Here is a 21,681-nt window from a genome sequence, read left to right on the forward strand (position 1 = left end):
AATGATTCAATAACGTGTTAAATCGTGTATATATACACTTCTTCGACTTCTGAACCTGTACATTCTTGTTATTCTATGAATTTATTACTGATGCATAATTTTCGTCTTTTTCTGGATTTTACTGAACTTTGGTTTTTTATTTCCTGATAGAAATTCACTTTCCTTTACTTAGTTTTAATATGTATTTTTATTGTTACGCTTACAGTGGCTGTTACATGTGACTTGTGATGACCAATGTAAAAAAAATAAAAAAAATATCAAAATAAAAAAACACTTAACAAACAAAATAAAATATTCTGAATTAAGTGCAATATTTTTCTTGGTACTCTTTCTGTTACTACTAATCTCAATTTTGTTAACTTTTTGTAGGTAACAGGTCACGTGCAGCAGCCCAAGCTCTTATTAATCACAGGTTCAATAGTACCAGTTTCAGTAAGGAAGAAAAGAGCAAAGCTTCAAAGCCTGTTATAAATAACGGTGTTACAGTGTACTATGTGGGAAATTCGAAGAAAGATTCGCAAAAAGTATTGGTGCGCGGAGCAACTAGTCCGATTCTGAGCAGTTTTGAAGGCAGGACTGAATATAAGGATATGTGTTCCATCGATGCATGCAATTTTTGGCCTCATTGTTCACACAGGTATAGTATTGTAATACCTACTTATATAACTTTTTACTCGACGTTGAATGTTTGCAAACAAAATTTTTGTTGCACTAATAAAATAGGTTTTAAAACTATATCCTTTGGAAAATAAACAATTTATCGATAGAATACCTATATATTTTTTAATTAAATTTAAAACATCAGCATGTATTTAGGGTAATAATAAAATTAATTAGCGTATCTCCCAAAACGCTGTCTATACTACTGTAATAATTAATAATGTCTAAAAAACCGGCATATCTTCTAAAACATGTAGTGCAAAGTACGACAAAAAAAGCTGAGTCAAAGGAGTCTCTGCATATCTTCCTAATGGGCCCGATTTATCGACCATGTGAGCTGAATGACTAATGAGAAGGTCATGTGGTCGATAAACCCGGCCCATTAAGGTACGTTTTTACTGGGGCGTCTGTTGCGAATGCGATTATCGTTGAGCGATCGTCGCTGAGCAATGATCGCAAGCGGAGTGTTTTTACCAAAGCGATGATTTGATTAATGAGTTGTCCGTTGTCTAGTGAACAAGTGATTTTGTTTCAGCGATGAGCGTATGTAAAAGAAAACAATTATTGTTAAAATACCTAATAGCAGAAGAAATAGGGGACGAAGAAAGAGAAGGGAATCTCTTAAATAAAAAACTCTTAAAGTTACATGCACAAACCACTATAGTCGCTCAGCGTTCAACTATCGAAGTGGCTCTAGCGATAAACGCTTCAGTCAAAATGGCGCCGTAACAGACCACACAAGGGGTACACCGCGATTATCGCTTAGCGACGATCGTACCTTTAAAAAGAGATACGGGGACTGCTTTGAGTCCGTTTTTCTCTGTCACTCTGGAGGAACAAGACTGTATTGCAGCACTCAGTCGATTTGTATTATATGTATATATTCATACCTAACCTAACCATTCACTCTGAAATATTGACATTTAATTCTGTTTTAGTTAACATTCAAACTATCTTCTGGGAGACAATTTAACAGAAAACAGGCATTTTGGCTTATTCCAGTTTGTTTTAAACGACACCGCATGAATATTAATATATATTAAATGCAAACCATTTTATATACCAACACTTTAGATGTGGGATGATTCAGGTATACTTAGATGACGGTAATCTTTCACTTTGAAGTTATCGAAGCCACTGGCACATTGCTCAATAGGCCTGTCTTCTTTTAAGCAAAGTGGTAACATTATTCAAACTGGCCCGACGCCATTTGACGGAATTTTTTTAATCAAATTTGATGGCGGTTTGACATAAAAATAGACAAAAAAAAAAGAAATTTGTTTAAACCAATATCTTAAAAATCGATGTTTTCGCTTATGCCGGTTTTATTTCATAGCGACGAAATATTCACCTTCACGGCCAAATATAATAGTAATAATTTATTTGTTTATCACTTAATAATGCAATTTTGGAGTCCCCAGTTTACTTTGTAAATCATAGAAGGCACAGATTTAAGTGAGAATCTGAATTTTGGTTTCAAACAAGTAGAAATCTTCCAATTTTTACTTTTTGCTTTATTCTTATACGTCGCCGTATGCGTATTTAGGAAGTTATTTCGTTATTACTTCCTTTGGAGGAAAATATTTGATTTCACGTTTAGGTCTTCCTACTGAGGCGCTCTGGTGTCTTTTCTATAACTTTAAATAATGTTTATATTTTAAAAACTAGACAAAAAACAGCAATTATATCTTGCCATTCAGCAATCTTATCAGCAATTATATATTTGATATCAAAATTTAATGAATCTGATTAAGGCACATAATAATTGCTGTTGATCAAGAAAAAAAATGACGGTCTTAAAAATATAATTAAACAATATTGATAAAAAAGAGTATATCGATAATTTTAACTTTACCACACTTTTATGCAATAAAGTATCTATTTTTCTTAATTTAGGGACACCAGCAACGTTATCCGATCGTCTCACAGTTATCCAACCCATCAGAGATCTCTGGATTCTTCGAGGGCTCCTCCGTTGGAGAGAAAAACGCAAGACCAGCACAAGCGACGTTTAGCATTAGAAATGGAGCGCAGAAAACAACAACAAAGCTGTATTGTCGCCAATGAGTTACACGAAAGGTGAGTGATATATTTATTTGGTATTTTACTTATCTTTTTTATTATCCTATATTATTCAGCGACCACAAATATAATTATCTTAGCTTGATCCTAAAATATTTACTAGTTTGTATCTTAAAGAACATGTCTCTCTCTTTCTCTCTCTCTCTCTCTCTGCATAAAGTATGACAAAGATAATATTTTCTTCCTATTACTAGTATTGCACCAATTTCATTGGAATTTTGAAAATGCGATTTATAAACCTAATTAAAATTTTAAAATTATTCTTATTTGTTTTAAGGTTCGAATGAAATTATCTCTGATAGGATCACTGTTAGATATTAAACATAATGGTATTTAAAAATTGCGTGTTGTTACGTTAAAATGTGATACTACAGTATATACAACAAATTGTTGTGATTATGAGTGTGATCCAAAGGTGTTTTTTTTAAATATATGTATGTATAATTTTTAACGTTTGAATTTATTTTCATTGTGTTGTTATCAATATAATGTTACTAGCTTACCGAATATTATAGTACAATTATTTCCATTGTACATTGGTATACAGGACGTTTGACAGAAATTTTTCAAACCATTTTCACTGTGGTTTGTTCATATAGCGTCATTCTTAAAACATAGATGTGTAATTCAAAGTGGCCTAATATTGGATACATTTTTTTCAATCGCTACTTTTTACAAAAAATAATTCTAATTTTGTTTTGTTCTTAGTAATTTATTGGTGTAACTATTTATTATTCTCTGGTAGGATGGAAAAACTCTAAAAGATAATAATATGTAATAAATAAGCGATAATAAAATGTTAATAAAAAAAACCCAAATTCGACAGTTTGGATATTGGATAGGGTATCCGATATTAGAGAAAAGCTTATTTCATGTACGTGTACAATGTAAACAATAAATTTGTTATTTTGGTAATTTATTATTCTGAAAGTACAAAAATAATTAATACAAGTTAATAGTAATTATCCATCCATACAAAATTCACAAATGAAATTAATGTTGCCTTCAGCTCCACCACAAGCTTCATGACACCATATGTAGCATTTGCAGCAGCGTATCCATTGTTGTCCAGCTTTGTCGGAAGAAAAAAATTCAAGGCAGTAGATGCATTCCACATCCTCTTCTTCTTGATCAATGTCATCTTCTGAATCAACAAACGGTATTTCTTGCTCAGACTATGATGAATCTGAAGAAACGACTTCTGTTTTCCTTTTGTTTTTGGATTTAATGTTTTGCTTGGGTTCTTTGCGTAAATTAGTATCAGCGTTGATGTTTTCTGTTATTTTCTTTAACTTTCTGCATGTATTAGATTCAAAGTTCACCACTTTCTTAACACCGCTTGCATTTTTAGGCGATGGTGCTTCTTCAAGAGCTTTTTAATTCCTGATGGACCAGGTAAAATAGGCAAAGGTTTTAAGTCAGTTGGTTTTACAAAATTGCTTATTTCATCAATCCTGGTAGTTATTCCACCAGGTTAACCAGAAACGTCCTGTAGAATGATAATGTGCTTGGGCTTCTCAATAGTATTTGGAGATTTATTTTCGTTGTTACTATTGTCATATTATTACAGGAGTATTTCTTTACCAGTTGTTGATTTGTTGGCAATAATATAAGGTCCCATAAAGGCTACAGCTAAAGATTGTACCTTATCGGTTGAGAGTGGAGGTAGGCATATTACAATGATACTATTTTCTTGAGCCTTATTAATGACATCCAAGTTTCTTGTGTGCGAATAGTGACCGTCTAAAATTAAAATGACAGGATCTTCGGCGGATGGCTTAGTATAGTAGATAAAATGGTTCATCCCCTGCGTAAATAAGTAGGTTTGAATCCACCCAGAAGGATGACATCTTCCAATTGCTCCAGGAGAGGCTCCATCCATCAATTCTGCTTTAAAATTTTTTCTCGGGAAGATCATCGTTGGGGAAATGTAATGCCCATTTGCATTCATAGATATGACAACTGTCACAAGTGAACCTCTTTCCGAAGTTGTTAACGCTCCAATTTGTTTTCTTCCTTTTAAGCCTATAACTTTAGTATGCTTGTGTTAGCCAGCTGTTAATATTTTCTTTAGTATATCCTTTGATTCTAGTAGTAGATACACCTTGTGGCATTCGAAAAGAAATAGTCTTCTTACGCTTTAAAAAATTCCTTAGCCCTGCAGTAGCCTTCTAGTTAGAAAATGGATGTGGCAAACTGTTGGCCAAAGCCAACTGAAAGGCTAAACGGCGAATGTCTGTTGAGCTTAAAACATAAAACCTTCTTTCAAATTCCAAGCAGTATTCAAGCAACCCTTTTTTGATTTTTCGAGGTATTCCATTAGATTTTCTTTTTTACAATAATATTCTAATGTAGCTTTTGGCACGTCGTATGTTTTCGGTGCTTTTAAATATCCCATCTCCTTATTACGTAGGGCCGAAATTGCAGAGGCCATATTTGCTTTAATTCATTGCTTTCTTTTTTTAGAGGACATTCTGTAACAAAAACATTTTTCAGTATAGATACATAAAAAATGTTCCTTATATTGGATATCCAATATTGAGAATACTTCTGTGTCCAATATTAGGCACATTTCTAAATTACAGGTTAGAATTTTTATAAGATAAACAGACAAAGATTTCATGACTAAAACTACATAAATATGTCAACTTTAACATTCATTACAGTACCGATTAAAAATATTTAAATTTCTTACCTTTTTTGAAATATTTTTAGCACTAAAACGAGGTGAAGTCAAAAAATGTAGGGATATGCGTTTCAATAAATTTGCAAGTATGCTAAGTTGGTCGATCTTTAGATTTTACAGCGAGCTTTACGTTAAGTTTTGAATAGATGGCACCTATTATTCCATTTGCTTTTGAAATAATTAGCTATCCAATATTATGCGCTATCCTAATATTAGGGGACTTTCCTCTATAATTTTTGATAGTAATGTAAATTTACTATATCTTTTTTGCAGGAATATTGCTAGTGAAAGACGCACTAGTCCGAACAAAGTCACAAAACGCGATCAAACCGACAGTCGAAAAACATCGCCGATAAATCCAAAAAGTCGTACTCCGACATTCGGCACGGTCAGCGGTTCTTCATCCGGTAGTGACGCGTGGATAACAGCTTCAACTTCGTTTAGAAATAGTGTTAAAAGCTCCGGAACTTCATTACCGCGAGACGAAACGTCTGACGACGGTACTAAAGTGCGCGAAACTATCGTTACTCGTCCAGGTAGTGCGCCGTCTGACGAGAGAGACAATAATACGCTCGAGATGCAGCAGAGGTCAATGTCTTTACCAAAATCGTTTTTATCAGCGAGTTATCAACCATCTGGGTAAGTCTCAATCTTTTGTAAAGAATTTTATACAGTATGGATGATGCATTAACCCAGGGCTTCCCAAACTTATTCGTACTGTGACGCCCTTGGAACTTTGCTATTTTTTTGCGACGCCCCCTCAACCCAACCCCCAATAATACTTACCAATTTTAGTACTAGCCTAGTAAAAGGTTATAGTTATAACAAAAACACTATTTGAACATTTATATTTTTTATTAAAAGTTAAAAACGAAATCAAAAGATAGTCACAAAAATGAAGAGAGATATTTATTTATGTAACTGGCTGGTTAACTGGCTTGCTTTTTTGAGCACAGCTTATGAAATCGGGGCTCCAGTTTGGAAATTGCCACTCTCATTTCTTTTTCTAAGTTTATGTTTGACCTGTACTTGTTTTTAATTACTGCAACTGCAGAAAAGTCTGTTTCGCACAAGTACGAAGTCGCAAATGGTAATAAAACCTTTAATGCGACCATGCTGATGGCATAATATTCATGAGAAAGTGAGCTCCAAAATTTAAACAGTTTGTCCTTGTCGTATTAAAGCTTTAGGCTGGAATCACAGGACAATTCTGTTAGTTGTTCTTCTTCCTCTGTTGATAGTGTCGATGGCGTAAATGACAGGGAAGGGTTTATGACCCAGCCATATTGCTCCATATCTTTGGGAAAATATTTCACAAAGTGTTCGCTCAATGGTAACATGTGTTATGTAAACATATTTTTTAAAGAGGGATCAAGGATTTCTATCGATTTTTTTTGTAGAATACCTTGTAAAGCAGGGAAGCAGTCAATTTCTTGAACTTCTAATTTTGTCTTCCATACGAGCAACTTCTTTTGAAAACCAGTAATTTTATCTGCCAATTGCAGGATATGAGTATTGTTTCCCTACATAGACTGATTAAGATCATTTAATTTGTTAAATATGTCTGCCACAGAGGTATGCTAATTTTATTATAAACTCTGAATTAATAAAGTTTTGCGCATCAGTTGCAATTATAAATTAAAGAGGTGTGCTCGGCCCCCATTTCTTCACAAAGTTTATGGAAAATTTTTGATTTCACGGGTCGTGTTTTAATGTTGTTCACCACTTTAATAATGCTATCCATCACAACACTTAATTCAGGTGTAACGTACTTTTCTGCCGTCTATGTATGACACAATATATGTCCATTTTACACTTGGAGTCTTGGTTTTGATAAGAGCTTGTAGTCCTCGATACTGTCCAGACATCGCTCGGGCACCATCGGTACATACGCCTACACAGTTATCTAGTTAATATTATTTTCACTCGTATATGAGTTTAAAATCTCGAAGAAATCAGTAACTTTACAACTTTCACATATTCTTCTGCAAAATAACATATATGTATTTGTTTATTGTATGTACCGTACATAACATATCAATTGAGCACCATCATTACTATCAGTCGCCTCGTCCAGTTGAATGGCAAATAAACCTGAAAGTTTCCCCACAATTCGCTCATTAATATCTTCTACCATGTGGTACGGATGTACATCAAATGAACTTTTCAGAGCAGCCGTCTCAAAAGTTCGAATAGCTATGATGATTGCCGACCTCCGCCGCGGAGATGGCACTTGAAGAAGAAGAATCTTCTACCATGTCGTGAATACGGGACGAACCGTATTGTTTGAAAGAGGTACATTTTTTATTTCTTTGGCTACCGATTCTCCAATTATCTCTGTTACCATGTCAACCGCTGCAGGTAAGATCAGTTCGATCCGATTAGATTCAGCGATCGTATGTGGTTTTTTCAGTTTTTTACATTTGGCAACATGGTAAGCTACCATGTAAGAGGCGAGCAATGCTTTGGTAGGAATTGATGCTCTTGAAACCAAAGCCGTGGTCTGATGTGTTAGCTCTCGCAATTTTCTTACAAAAAAGTCTCTTGGCTTACCTTGCAAATGCCTGTGAGTTGATTCCAAATGCCATTTTAGTTTATTAGGAAGCATACTTTCAGCCGCCAACACTTTGTGACAAACAACACATTGTGGGAGGGGAGCCGACCGGCGAAACAGAATGCGATCGGCGCTCTCTCGACTCCAGTGTTGCCAATTTCCAGATAATTATCCGATTTTCGGATAATTTCGTGGACCATCGTATAATTTTCGAATTGAACAATTTTTTGAATAATTTCGGATCATTCAAATGTCTATCGACTTGATGTTATATTTTTTATTTGATTTATTTATTAATACATATATTTTATAATCATTTAAAATTAAATAAATAAATTTTCTGTATTAAAAGTAAGCGCTGACACGCGACGCCCTTGGGACAACGCAGCGACGCCCCAGGGCGTCGCGAAGCACAGTTTGGTAAGCCCTGCATTAACCAATAAGTATTTGTACATATTCTATACGATATGAAAAATAGAAATCCTATGCCATGTAAACGTTTATTAGACTTAACTTAGTGATAATAAATTTAAGATTTCTATAGCTTTATTAACTAACTACAAGGAACTGCTACGCAAGTTAAATATTCCCTGGTTTTACTATTAATACAAAAATTACTGCTCTCTCTATTTATGTAGCTATACTTTTTTTACTCAAGGCACAATAGTTACGTTCTAAAAACATCGAAAACGTCAAAACATCAACGCTATACATTTTTTACAGGTACTTCTAACGTAATTATTTTTATAGCATGTTATACTTCTAATACAGGTAAATGATTTATTATTATTTCAATCCCTAATAGTCCAAGATCCCAAAGGGATCAGACATAACTTATTTTCACACAGATGAAACCTTACAGTCTGAGTAGCGTCTCGTGTGCTTTGAATACCTGCGTATTTATGAAACTTGCTGAGTGACACCTGGGCAGGTACCAGGTGAGAAAGGTAACTAAAAATAAGAGCTATTTAACTGATTCTTATACATAGTTTGTAAAATATTATTTTGAAAATACTGTAATGAGTGTCAGACACTTGTCATGGACCAGAACTTTTGTCAGACGCTTTAAAGCTCCACTAAAATTAAATGAACTTTACTTACTTTTACATGTCTGATTTTTAAATATGTTATTAATGGAACTATAATAAAGTTATATTTAATCAGTCAGACAAATTAAAATGACCAAACATCCCTCAAACACAAAAATTAGTTAACCAGAAGTATGAGCGCGAGAGTGCTGTGCGCATGAGCCTCAGAGTAAAAAATTCAGATACATTAAGAATACTTACTGTTTGCGATCCGATTAAATATTTTTGCATCTCTATTTAAAAATCAAACATGTAAAAGTAAGTTAAGTTCATTTAATTTTAGTGGAGCTTTAAAGCGTCTGACAAAAGTTCTGGTCCATGACAAGTGTCTGACACTTATTACAGTATTTTCAAAATAATATTCTACAAAATATTGTTATGGAATACTATGCGTTTATTTCTTCTCCGGACTAACTCTTTGTTTTGGAATTAAACAGAATATATTGACATGTATAAATTTATTATATTAGAGGATGAAAATTACACACTGCTTGTTATTTCTTAAAACTATGAATATATAAGTTCTGTTATCTACAATTATTTAACGATGTTTCTGGATGGATTTGAGTACAAGAGATTGGACTCAAATATTAATATTAAAATAGCAAATACGGATAGCTTATCGAACAAAGAAATAAGAGAAATAAATTATTATTATTCCATAGATACGAAGTATTAGGTGAATAAACTAGCGAAACTTATTTATTCTAAATAGGAAAATATTTATGAAGAGTATTGATTCTGATTTCTAACAGCAAATAATTATTAGTGATTATACATGAGAACTTTTCATAATTGTAAATAACATATACCAGGTGACTAAAAACTATATAGAAATACATAGATACTTTAATTATCTTACATGTGAGTAGGTAGGTACATTACACCTCCTTTTGTAAGAATGAAAATAATTGTAAAATGAATTTTCATTTAAATGGTATAAAACATTTGTATACATTATTATTTTATTTTAACACATTTAAATAGTTTCTTTTAGTCTCGATAGTCTTTCACTTCGTCTTATCGGTGTAGTCTCTGTGAAACTAGTCTCTTCACACTTTTTGGATTCACTATAATTATTGTCTTTATTATGTTTACAATCTATACTTAAATCTGTCTCATGTACATGTTTTCGTTTACTTTGACATATATTTAGTGTTAAACAATTTGTAATTTGTTGACAACTATGTGACGGATTTCTACGAAATCGTCGGTAAAAATATTTAATTATCCTGTATAAAATATAAAGTAACATACATTTTATCAAAAATAAGATTGCATAAGTGAAATAAGAACTATTTTTTATTGTGTCTGAAAAATTAATATTTGTTTCTGAGGTCATTTTCTCTAAATTATCTAGTTTATGGCTTGCTAAATTTAATGCATCTCGATCGAGATTATTTAATTGTAAGGGAACAAGGTGTAATTTGGATTCATTATTTATCTTAATATCATCACAACAGACTTCTGGAAGGGATAAATCTGGAATGATAGACTGAAAATTACTTTCTTTTGGATTTGAGACAGATATCAAAATAGTTGATCCGGTGTAAGTTTTGCAATTATTCGAAGTAGAAAAAATACCTGTGTTTGAAAGAACAATAGATATTGGCGTACTAGTCTGACAGCTTAAAGTTAAATCTGTTGGTTTGGGTAAAACATATATCCAAGAATTTGGTTTGTTTAATTTATGCCAAATTTCATATTCTGTTTGAATTATACGAGTATCGCAACTAGATGGTATGTTTGTTATTGAAGTTAACAATTCAGTTTCACAAATTGGATTAGTGTGTGTAAATCGGAAAGTATCAGGATTTTTGCAAATAAGTTTTTCTTCATCTAATGAATAACAGTCTTCTAATGTATCAATAGTAACATAAATGTTTCTATTTTCTGAAAGAACAAGATATTTGACAGATGGAAGAATAAAGGTAAGTCTCTTTAATGTTGGATGAATTATAGGAAGAGATATTAGTTTAAAAAGAGAATAAGGAGTATTACTAACCAAAGGTATACTAACCGTAATTAAAATCTTGTTATCAAAATATATATATTTAAGTAAAATGATATCGAAATATTTATGAGCATAATCGATAGTCAATGGAAATGGATAAGTCGATGTACTAGGTAAATGCGTTACCGTTTTAGATAATTCTTGAATTAGTTGCTCAGGTGTTATAACAGAAGGATGAAGGTTATTATTTCTTGCAAATAGAATAACGTTTATTAAAGTAGAATATTCTTGTTGTAATTCTGTTATAAAGAAAGTTAGTAAGGTAAAATGTTCTTCAATTTTTTGTTTTAAATCTAAATTAAAATATTTATTATTCATTTTATCTGTGTAATTGGTAATTGATTCAAAATTTTTATCAAAAATCACTTTGTTTCGGTCTAGATTTGTAATAGAGTTATTAAAATTTGCAATCGTGGCTTTTACTACATGAATTTGTTGTTTTAGTAAATCAAGAAGATGATTTTCGTTACTTTCAGCTTTGTTAATAGCATTATTGAAATTTTCAGCATCATCACTGTCTAAGGTACCGAATAAGGTCCTGAAAACAGATCCAATTGCATTAAATAGAGCGCGTTTTGGTCTAAAATGTTCATGCAGAATTATGTTTTTTAAAGTTTGTTCATCTTGAAAGAGTCTAGGTATGATTTGTCCTAAGAGTTTTAGTGAAGTATCGCATAATCGTAATTCAATAAGAACTGGTTTGTTTTGACACAGTCTTAATGTTTTTTGATAGGTGAGATCTACAAAATTTAATTTGTCTGTAAAAGGTTGTAAAGGAATATGACTTAATATGTTCCAATGAGTTTCAATAAATTGAACATTTTTTATGTGTTCGTAATAGATTCCAGGTGATTTGTTGATAGGAGTATTGGTATATTTCTTGTGAATTTGTTCACTATTTGTCAGCCATATTATTGCATACCTGAAACAAAAGCATGTTTCAATCTATTCATGTGAACTTTTATTGGTTTTTTATTTACTAAAATTGTGCAATTGACAGGAGAATTTATCTCTAGAATTTTATAAGGTCCATTATAATTTTGTGTAAGTTTTTTGGTTTGACCCTTCTTTGTTTGCTCATTTTGGAGATATACTAATTGTCCTTCTAAGAAAACGGTGTCATTAATCTTTTGGTCATAATATTTTTTACTGACTACTTTAGATTCTAATAGATTCGTTTTTGCTAACTCATGAGATTTTCTAAGCTTAAGTGTTAAATTATCTAAATAATCTTCATATGTATATTTGAGTTCTACTGGTCGTATTATACTGCTAGGTAGATTAGGTGTATATCCAAATATTAGTTCATATGGTGTGAATTTGGTTGAAGTATGATTAGTTGTATTATATGAAAACATAGCAAAATCTAGCCATTCGTCCCAATCGGATTGATCAGCTTTAATATAATGTTTAAGGTAGTCTGCTAAAGTAGCGTGACTCCTTTCTAATGCAGCATTTGATTCTGGATGATAAGCAGTACAATTTATATGTCTGATTTTAAAAAGCTTGGCGATTTGAGAAAATAATTTGGAAGTAAAATCTCGGCCTTGATCAGTAACTATTATATCGGGTTTTCCAAACTTGCAAATAAATCCACGAACCAGATTTTCAGCGATAGTCTTGGTTTCATGATTCGGAATTGCATAAGCTTGAGAAAATTTTGTTAAGTCATCTTGTAATGTTAATATGAACTTATTACCTGACTCGGTTAAAGGTAAAGGACCTACTATATCTAAAAATATTTTTTCTAATGGATTTGAGCTTGTTGTTGTTATCTCCATGGGCTTTACGAATTTTTTTCTAACGAGTTTATTTTTCTGACAAGATTCACAGGTTTTTATAAAGTTTTTAATATCATTTTTCATATTATTCCATTTGAAATGTTTTTTTATACGATTGTATGTCCGATGAAAACCAGAGTGTCCAGCCGTAGGACTAGTGTGATTCTCTTGTAATATTGTAGTTATTTCCTCAGGTTCAGGATTTGTTAGTATATCATGATAAATGATAATAGATATATCAGTTTTTCTAAAAATAAATCTAATCATAGATCTAATTTTTCCCCAACTTAATTTATCGTAGCTAAAAGTTATTCTGGGTAGGCAAATTTTTAATATTTTATCGTTTAATAACCAGTCTCTTAATTTTATTAGGGAATTAAATATATCTTCATAAGAGGTATTGTCCCAATAATTATTTTTTATAAATATGTAATAAAAGTTTTTATTTTGATCAGAAATATATATAATGTCATTTAGTCTTGGATTTTTGGCTTTCAATTTTTCTATATGACTGAATTGTTTATTTATTTGTTTCTGAACGATCTCATTAAAATTTAAATCTACGGAAACAAACAATGCTAAATTTTGTGAAAATGATGTAATCTTTTCATTTGTTTCTTTTATATTATCATTTGTTATTAATATAGTTTCGGATTTAGATAAGAACTGTGAATAAGTGTCATTATTTTCTTTACTCATTTTGTTTATTTGTAAGGTGATTGTTGCCGGGTTTTTGTTTTCTTCGCAAATATTTGTTTCAGATATGGTTAAAGGAGGACGACTTAAACAATCAGCATTTTGATTTAATTTACCTGGTTTATAAATAATTTCATAACTATATTCTTCTAATGCTAATCTCCACCTAACGAGTCTTGATCCGGGATCTTTTACATTAAATAGCCATGTGAGTGGTTTATGATCCGTATAAATGAAAAATTTATTTCCGTACAAATATGGTCTAAAGTGTTTAACACTCCATACAATTGCAAGTAATTCTTTTTCTGTTGTGCTATAGTTTGATTCCGCTTTGTTCAAGGTACGACTAGCATAAGCAATAGGTAAATCATCTGGTACTTTACCTTGAGAAAGTATGGACCCTATTGCATAATTACTAGCATCCGTTGTTAAGACAAAGGGTTTGGTAAAATCTGGATACTGAAGTATTGGTTCTGAACAAAGTATTGATTTCAGGTTCTCAAATGACTGTTGTTGAATGCTTGTCCAATTAAATTCAACATTTTTCCTCAGCAGTTTTGTTAAAGGTTGTGTTAAAGCACTGAAATTTTTTATAAAGCGTCTATAATAACCAGTGAGACCCAAAAAGCTCTTAATATCTTTTTGTGTTCTGGGTATAGGAAAATCTGTAACAGCACATACCTTTTTTTCGTCCGGTTTGACACCAAATTCAGTTATTAAATGTCCTAAATACATTACTTCGCGACGAAAAAATTCGCACTTATCTGGTTGTATTTTTAAGTTGAATGTAGACAATTTTTCGAATACTTCTTTTAATCTTTTATTATGATTTTCTAATGTATCGGCATGAATGACTATATCGTCGAGATAGACAAAACATCTGTAATTTTGTATTCCTGAGAGGACAGTATTCATTAGCCTTTGAAAAATACTGGGAGCATTTTTTAATCCAAATGGCATTCGTGAATATTGATAATGTCCAGACGGAGTTGAGAAAGCAGTCTTTGGAGAATCCTCAGGATCCATTTTGATCTGGTGAAATCCTGATGTTAAATCTATTGTTGAAAAATATTTTGAATGACCCAATTGGTCTAATATATCGACTATATTCGGAAGTGGGAATGAATCTCCTATAGTAATATCATTTAGTCGTCGATAGTCTATAACAATTCGCCATTTCTTCTTTGCTGAAGCATCGGCCTTTTTTGGCACAACCCAAAGGGGCGAATTCCATGGCGAAGTTGATTCTTCGATAATACCTTGATCTAGCATACCTTTTATTTGAGTTTCGACTTCATGTTTGTGTACTTCAGGATACCTGTATGATTTAGTGCTAATAGGTACATTAGAATTTAAAGGAATTTTGCAAGTTATGGCATTTGTACTGGTAAGTTGATCTCCTTCCAGATAAAAGATATGATTGTACTCCTTGCAAATAGAAATTAAAGATGATTTTTCTTCACTATTTAAATGATCTGTTCTCAAGGCATTTTTTAATTTAGCAATTCTGTTAGAATTCGTATTATCTTTATAAGAAGACATTTTTCGTATATTTGCATTGTTTTGTAAATTTGGAATTTTTTCTATTGCTACTTGAATATCGTTTAATTCAACATCCGTTTCAGTAGTGTTTACGATTGAGGTTAAAAAGAAATCATTTTTTACTTTAACAACACTAGGACATAAAAATACACCTTTAAAGATTTCGCGTTCGGGACATAATCCTTCGCTTAATTCATTATTTATTACTTTAATTTGAACAATTGTTTCAGTTCTTGCGGATAGAATAGTTTTATTACTTCTTGAGTTAGAATTAGAGTTTTGATTTAGTATAAGATCGTCTGAACAGGATTTTTCTTCTGAACAGGATTTTGATTTATGATTTCGTGAAGAGTTACAAGTTTTATTTGTGCATATCTCAGTGGATTTTACACATTTTGGACTTGAATTTTCTTTGGATTTAGAGTTAGATTTAGATTGAATTGGATTGGATAGTAGTTCTTCACTACTTAAGGTTATTTGGATATCATTGGTTTCTAAATAAGAATGATCCTCTATGGATTTAGCATCATAAGGAAATATTTCATCGATATTAGAACTTGTCTCGATATTTTGATCTCTCAGAAATTCGTCATTGTCATTGTTTAATGGAGATTTTATATATTCGATTGAAATAGAACAATTTTTAAAGTTTAATTTATTTTCTTTATAATCAATTTGGCATTTATTTATTTCAAAAAAATCGCTACCTAATATACCGTCGAAATGAAGAGGAAAATCGTCTTCTACGACATAGAAAACATGAGTTTGGACAAAATCTTTTATCTTGAAATTTACGTTACAACTACATATAGTTTTATTTGGATTTAAGACATTTTTATCAATGCCTCGTAGAGTAATAGACTTAGAATAAATTTTTGGAATGTTTAGTATTTTTGAATATTTAATTAAAGAAATATCTGCGCCTGTATCGATTAGAAACTTGCAAGAGGATGGATTAGAATTATTTACTAAGGGTAAATCTACATAGGAAGTGACTGAGAAGTTGATGGTTGTGATACGGCCTGAACTGAACGAACTCCTCGAGAATCGACCGTTGGTTGTCGAGGATTCTGGAAGTTTAAAGAATTTGTTGGATTTTTGTTTTTATTGTTAAATTCGCGTTTTCTACATTCTTCTATAACGTGACCTGGTTTTTTGCAGTATCTGCAAAAACGTTGGGAAGTGTTGGTATTTTCTTTTCTTAAGTTTGGAGGAAAATCAGAATTGGAATTTGAATTTGAAGGTTTATAATTTTGATTTTGAGAATTTGACCTTTGAAGATTTGAATTAGGATATTTTGGGTTTTGAAAACTAGAATTTTGAAGATGTCTAACATTTCTATCTGAATTGTTTTTATATCGACAGTTATTTGAGGAATGGTTATTTCGTTTGCAAATATTACAGAATGGTCTGAAAATTTCTTGTCTTGATAACTGTTCTTGTTCTTCGGCAATTGCTATAGCAACAGCTCTTTCTAAGGAATCTGGATTTCGGGCTTTGATTAAAATAGAGAGGTCTTTGTTTAATCCTCTAATAAAGACATTTAGTGCTTGAGTTTTTAAGAGTTTAGTACATGCATTTCTTGCATCTGGAGATAAGTCTGGATCAAGTGTATTTATTAATTTTATATAGCAATTTTCAACTTTATTTGCAAATGACATTACATTTTCACTGGGCATCTGACGTAAGGAATGTAATTCCAATTGCCACTGACCTTCAGTTCGGCGTTCAGAATAAGCATCTAATAAGAAGTCTTTTAAATCTTTCCATTCGTCAAATGTTCTGTTTCTAGTTATGGCCCTAGCTTTATCGGTTAATTTAGTTTCTATAATGGCTAATAAGATGGGTTTGGATTGCGGATTTACTAAATTGTATGCTTTATCACAATTGTCTATGAATTCGTATAATTTTGATTTTGTACCATCAAATCGAATGAGAAGTTTTTCAGCTATTTCAATTGATACTGACATTTTATTTGAATTAGAAGTAGAAGAATTTGAAAGAGAATTTGAGTCGGGAGAAGGTATTTGTTCGTCAAATAAGTTACTTATATCAGGATATAAAGTAGACATACGTTTACAAGATTTTTAAAATATGAGACAGAATTTAAGATAGAATGTACTTACAAGTAGAATATTGTTGTTGGTCGCATAGTCTATTATTCCACGGGTTCACCTCTACTTCCGATGGAACTACAATTGGGTTATGACTGGAACTGGATTTCGAACTGGATGTACTGGACCCCAATGTAATTAGTTGTAGTGGCGATTTTTCCACACTGACAGTTTTTTTTTGAATGATTCCTCGAAGGAAACAAGTCAATTCAAAAATTCCTCAGCTCTCCTTCTATCAGCAATCAGAGGAACTCTGCTACTAATATCCCACGTTCTGACACCAAATTTTGTTATGGAATACTATGCGTTTATTTCTTCTCCGGACTAACTCTTTGTTTTGGAATTAAACAGAATATATTGACATGTATAAATTTATTATATTAGAGGATGAAAATTACACACTGCTTGTTATTTCTTAAAACTATGAATATATAAGTTCTGTTATCTACAATTATTTAACGATGTTTCTGGATGGATTTGAGTACAAGAGATTGGACTCAAATATTAATATTAAAATAGCAAATACGGATAGCTTATCGAACAAAGAAATAAGAGAAATAAATTATTATTATTCCATAGATACGAAGTATTAGGTGAATAAACTAGCGAAACTTATTTATTCTAAATAGGAAAATATTTATGAAGAGTATTGATTCTGATTTCTAACAGCAAATAATTATTAGTGATTATACATGAGAACTTTTCATAATTGTAAATAACATATACCAGGTGACTAAAAACTATATAGAAATACATAGATACTTTAATTATCTTACATGTGAGTAGGTAGGTACATTACAATATGTATAAGAATTAGTTATGCAAATTTAAGTTAAATAGCTCTTATTTTTAGTTACCTTTCTCACCTGGTACCTGCCCAGGTGTCACTCAGCAAGTTTCATAAATACGCAGGTATTCAAAGCACACGAGACGCTACTCAGACTCTAGGGTTTCATCTGTGTGAAAATAAGTTATGTCTGATCGCTCTTGGATCTTACTCTATAATAGTATCAGTTCTTCCATAATTACGTTACAATGAGTTATGAATAGTACTCGTACTGTTACATTACATTACTGAAAACATTACAACAACAGAAGTAAAAAAATCGGACCAAAACTAATCACCAAAAACGTACGAAATTAACGTTAACCGAGTGAGTTAACAATAATTGTTATAATATTTTAGCTATTGCATTGCAGTATTATGTGACACCATTAAGATTGGGCCGTGAAAAAATACTGTTGGGGTCCTTAGTCTTTTAATATCTTACCGCAAAAATAAACCTTTATTAATTTTTAGGGAAAATATTTAGTATTTATTTACATATTTTACTTTTTATATTTTTATTACTAGATTATAATATGATCTTGTTTAATGATTTATTTCTAGCTACGTATTTACTTTAAAAGATTACAGTATAAAATTTTTCTTCTATTCAGCAAATTCTCATTGTCAAACTGGCTAACAAATGGTAATCTGTGTTTTTAAATTCAAAGAAATTCACTTGTCTTTAAGTAATTTGTTAACTGCCTCGAAAGTACAAAAACCGCTACAAAATATCAAATTTCTGTGAACCATTTATTTAAATTATCGCCGTTCAAAAGTGCAATACAATAGCGTTGATTTATGGGGATGCACTTGCCTCACTAACCTACGGACCACCTAAGAAGGGTAGTCAGAGGGTTTGACCTATCCCATCCCATACCAAGGGAATGCAGATCGAAACGTGACATCGGACGGTCAACATCAACTTTTCCCAGATTTCCACAGGGTCGGTCAAATTGCGGGTAACCTGTTTTGGTCCCGGTAATTGTGTAACAATATTTTTTGATTTTGCCCTTGGATACGTAAATTCATTGGTAAACAGTGTTTCCTCCATGTCGTCCCGTTATCTTTACCGGTATAACATGGACTGTCAATATTTTTCTTTGATTTAGTGGAAGTTACATTTTTCGCTTTAGATTACTTCACAATGTCTTGTCCCTCAGATATATCCTTGTCAATTTCTGGAATATTTTCGTCAAACTCTTGTTCGCTTTCCGAGTCCTCGTGTCTTTCTTCTAAATAGTTTTCCTCGTTGTCATCATCCTTGTCATCATATTCCATGGCAAGTGCATCATCTAACAAAGCTTCTTCCATGAGTTGTTGTAACCAGGCTTGGTTTCTTTCGTAACTCATTTTACGGCAATAAACGATTATTGTAGAAATTTGTTTATAATAACATAAGTACATTAAATAAGAAATTTGCAAAAATATTAATTTTATAGGCGTGCTGAAAATATCGCTTACCTAACTTGTTAGGAAATTAAACATAAAAGTATTTCAAGTATGAAATACTGTTCATACAGCTAATTTCATTATGTTTGAATAGAAATTATACTTTATTCATGAACACTTTATCAATGACTAGCTAATAATGTTAGAAATGGGTGAGTGATGTCAATTTATAATAGTGCGTAATGAATAGTATTATTATTAAATGAAAAATTATAAATAAATATTACATTAGTCGTGCATAAAAGAAATAAAAATCTCTCCTTTTTAATAAACAAAAGTGGTAGTCAAATTTTTTATATACGATTTCGGTGACGAACAGTCCGCGACACCAATACTTGGTTTCTAAGCGTGCGTTCATAACGAGGCGCCGACCCTCGCTCGGGCCATGGGATGGTATCATTTAATCGATTTTCGGTAAAATAAATGCATTACTTTTAATCGAGCGTTCGCCGTCAGTGCTACGCTCTAGGCGAGGAGACGGTGCGATGGTCTCCGTTAAGAACGCACCCTGCTGTTGTTCGTATTCCCTTTTCTTCTCACTAGTTATGTTCTTTATTCAATATCAGATGTTGTATAGTTTTCTTTACCTTCTGTTGTTTCTTGGTGAAGCATAATGTTTCGCTTTTTTCTATATGTCTTACAGTTTTTCTCGGCGTTCTTTATCAAACTATTCAAAACACACTTCGTCTAAGCCCCCTTTCAGACGAGGATACTGTATCCGAGATACGCGTATCCGAGACGCAGATATTACATAGACTCAAATGGAGCTTTTCAGACGGGACGCGCGAGGGATACAGTATGCGAGATACCGAATTCAGTATCTCGGACCTTCCTGTCGCCGACGACTGAATGCGTATGCGAGATACAGAAGAACCATTACGTTAAATGAACGCTTTCAGACACGAATACTTTTGCACCACATTCCATAGACGCGCGATTTTCTGTCGAATAATTGTGAATGAGCAACGAAAGAAAGAAGGTGTTTTCTGAATATAGTTAAATAATGGAGCGTGCTGTATTTGATAATGACAAATTTATTTGTTTGGTATAATCAAATCCCTGTCTATGGGATACAGCATCGCCAGATTACTGCAATAGAAATAAAAAGCAGCAGTGCTGGGTCGAAAATTCTAAGCGACAATTTTGAGGCCATGACTGTAGTACAGCAAAATGAATATGGTAAGAAATAAACATGTTTTTATTATAAATACATAGTAGAATAGTTTAATATTTTGTTTCATACGTATACAGTTTAGTTTTAAAAGTTTGCTAATTGGAATTTTGATTATTTAACGAATATCAAACTACATTATTGTGAAAGGAATACGGTCATTTTTTATTTAGGGCGAGGTAAACAATTTACAAATTGGAGATAAGTACACATATTTATTTTAAATTTAAGTCATAGACTTTAACTTTAAAAAGTCATAGAAAGCCGTTCTTTTGATGAAATAATTCTATGCATAGTTGTGACTTTTTTACTCAATTGAATTTCCAAAATTTTATGAAGTTCTTCAAACGACTTCACAGATATTCGAAAATAATTAAAAAACTTCGATGGATCTTGCAATAAATCTTGATACAGCAAACTATACGTTCCCTTGCTTTCTCTTAATTCTACAATAGGATGAACCCACAAATTACGTCGTCTTTTCAGTTTCTTTTTATTTAATATGTGCCACAGCATAACACACTCTTCTACATCCATAATCCAAAAATATAACCGCACTGCACTGCTACTATTTTCATACTGACGAGCATGCCCGTGAATCCGATACAGCCGCCATCGAAAATTCTGTATATCGCATACAGTATCTCGCATACAGTATCCTCGTCTGAAAACCCTCAAGCCCACTTTCAGACGAGGATACTGTATCCGAGATACGCGTATCCGAGACGCAGATATTACATAGACTCAAATGGAGCTTTTCACACGCGACGCGCGAGGGATACAGTATGCGAGATACCGAATTCAGTATCTCGAACCTTCCTGTCGCCGACGATTGAATGCGTATGCCAGATACAGAAGAACCATTAGAGGGTTTTCAGACTGGGATACTGTATGCGAGATACTGTATGCGAGATACAGAATTTTCGATGGCGGCTGTATCGGATTCACGGGCATGCTCGTCAGTATGAAAATAGTAGCAGTGCAGTGCGGTTATATTTTTGGGTTATGGATGTAG

At 32.3% G+C, this 21,681-nt stretch overlaps 1 protein-coding gene across 1 annotated transcript in view; it reads left to right on the top strand.

Annotated features, from left to right (window-relative positions):
* RhoGEF3 (Rho guanine nucleotide exchange factor 3) overlaps positions 1-21,681 on the top strand; it is a 941,311-nt gene that overhangs the window by 202,513 nt on the left and 717,117 nt on the right. The window contains exons 9-11 of the mRNA XM_072521630.1: positions 370-637; positions 2,557-2,739; positions 5,702-6,067. Of these exons, the coding sequence (XP_072377731.1) occupies positions 370-637; positions 2,557-2,739; positions 5,702-6,067 (817 nt within the window). The remainder of the gene's footprint in view (positions 1-369; positions 638-2,556; positions 2,740-5,701; positions 6,068-21,681) is intronic.

The sequence above is a fragment of the Diabrotica undecimpunctata genome, chromosome 2 (assembly GCF_040954645.1).
Source record: "Diabrotica undecimpunctata isolate CICGRU chromosome 2, icDiaUnde3, whole genome shotgun sequence".
NCBI classification, from domain to species: Eukaryota; Metazoa; Arthropoda; class Insecta; order Coleoptera; family Chrysomelidae; genus Diabrotica; species Diabrotica undecimpunctata.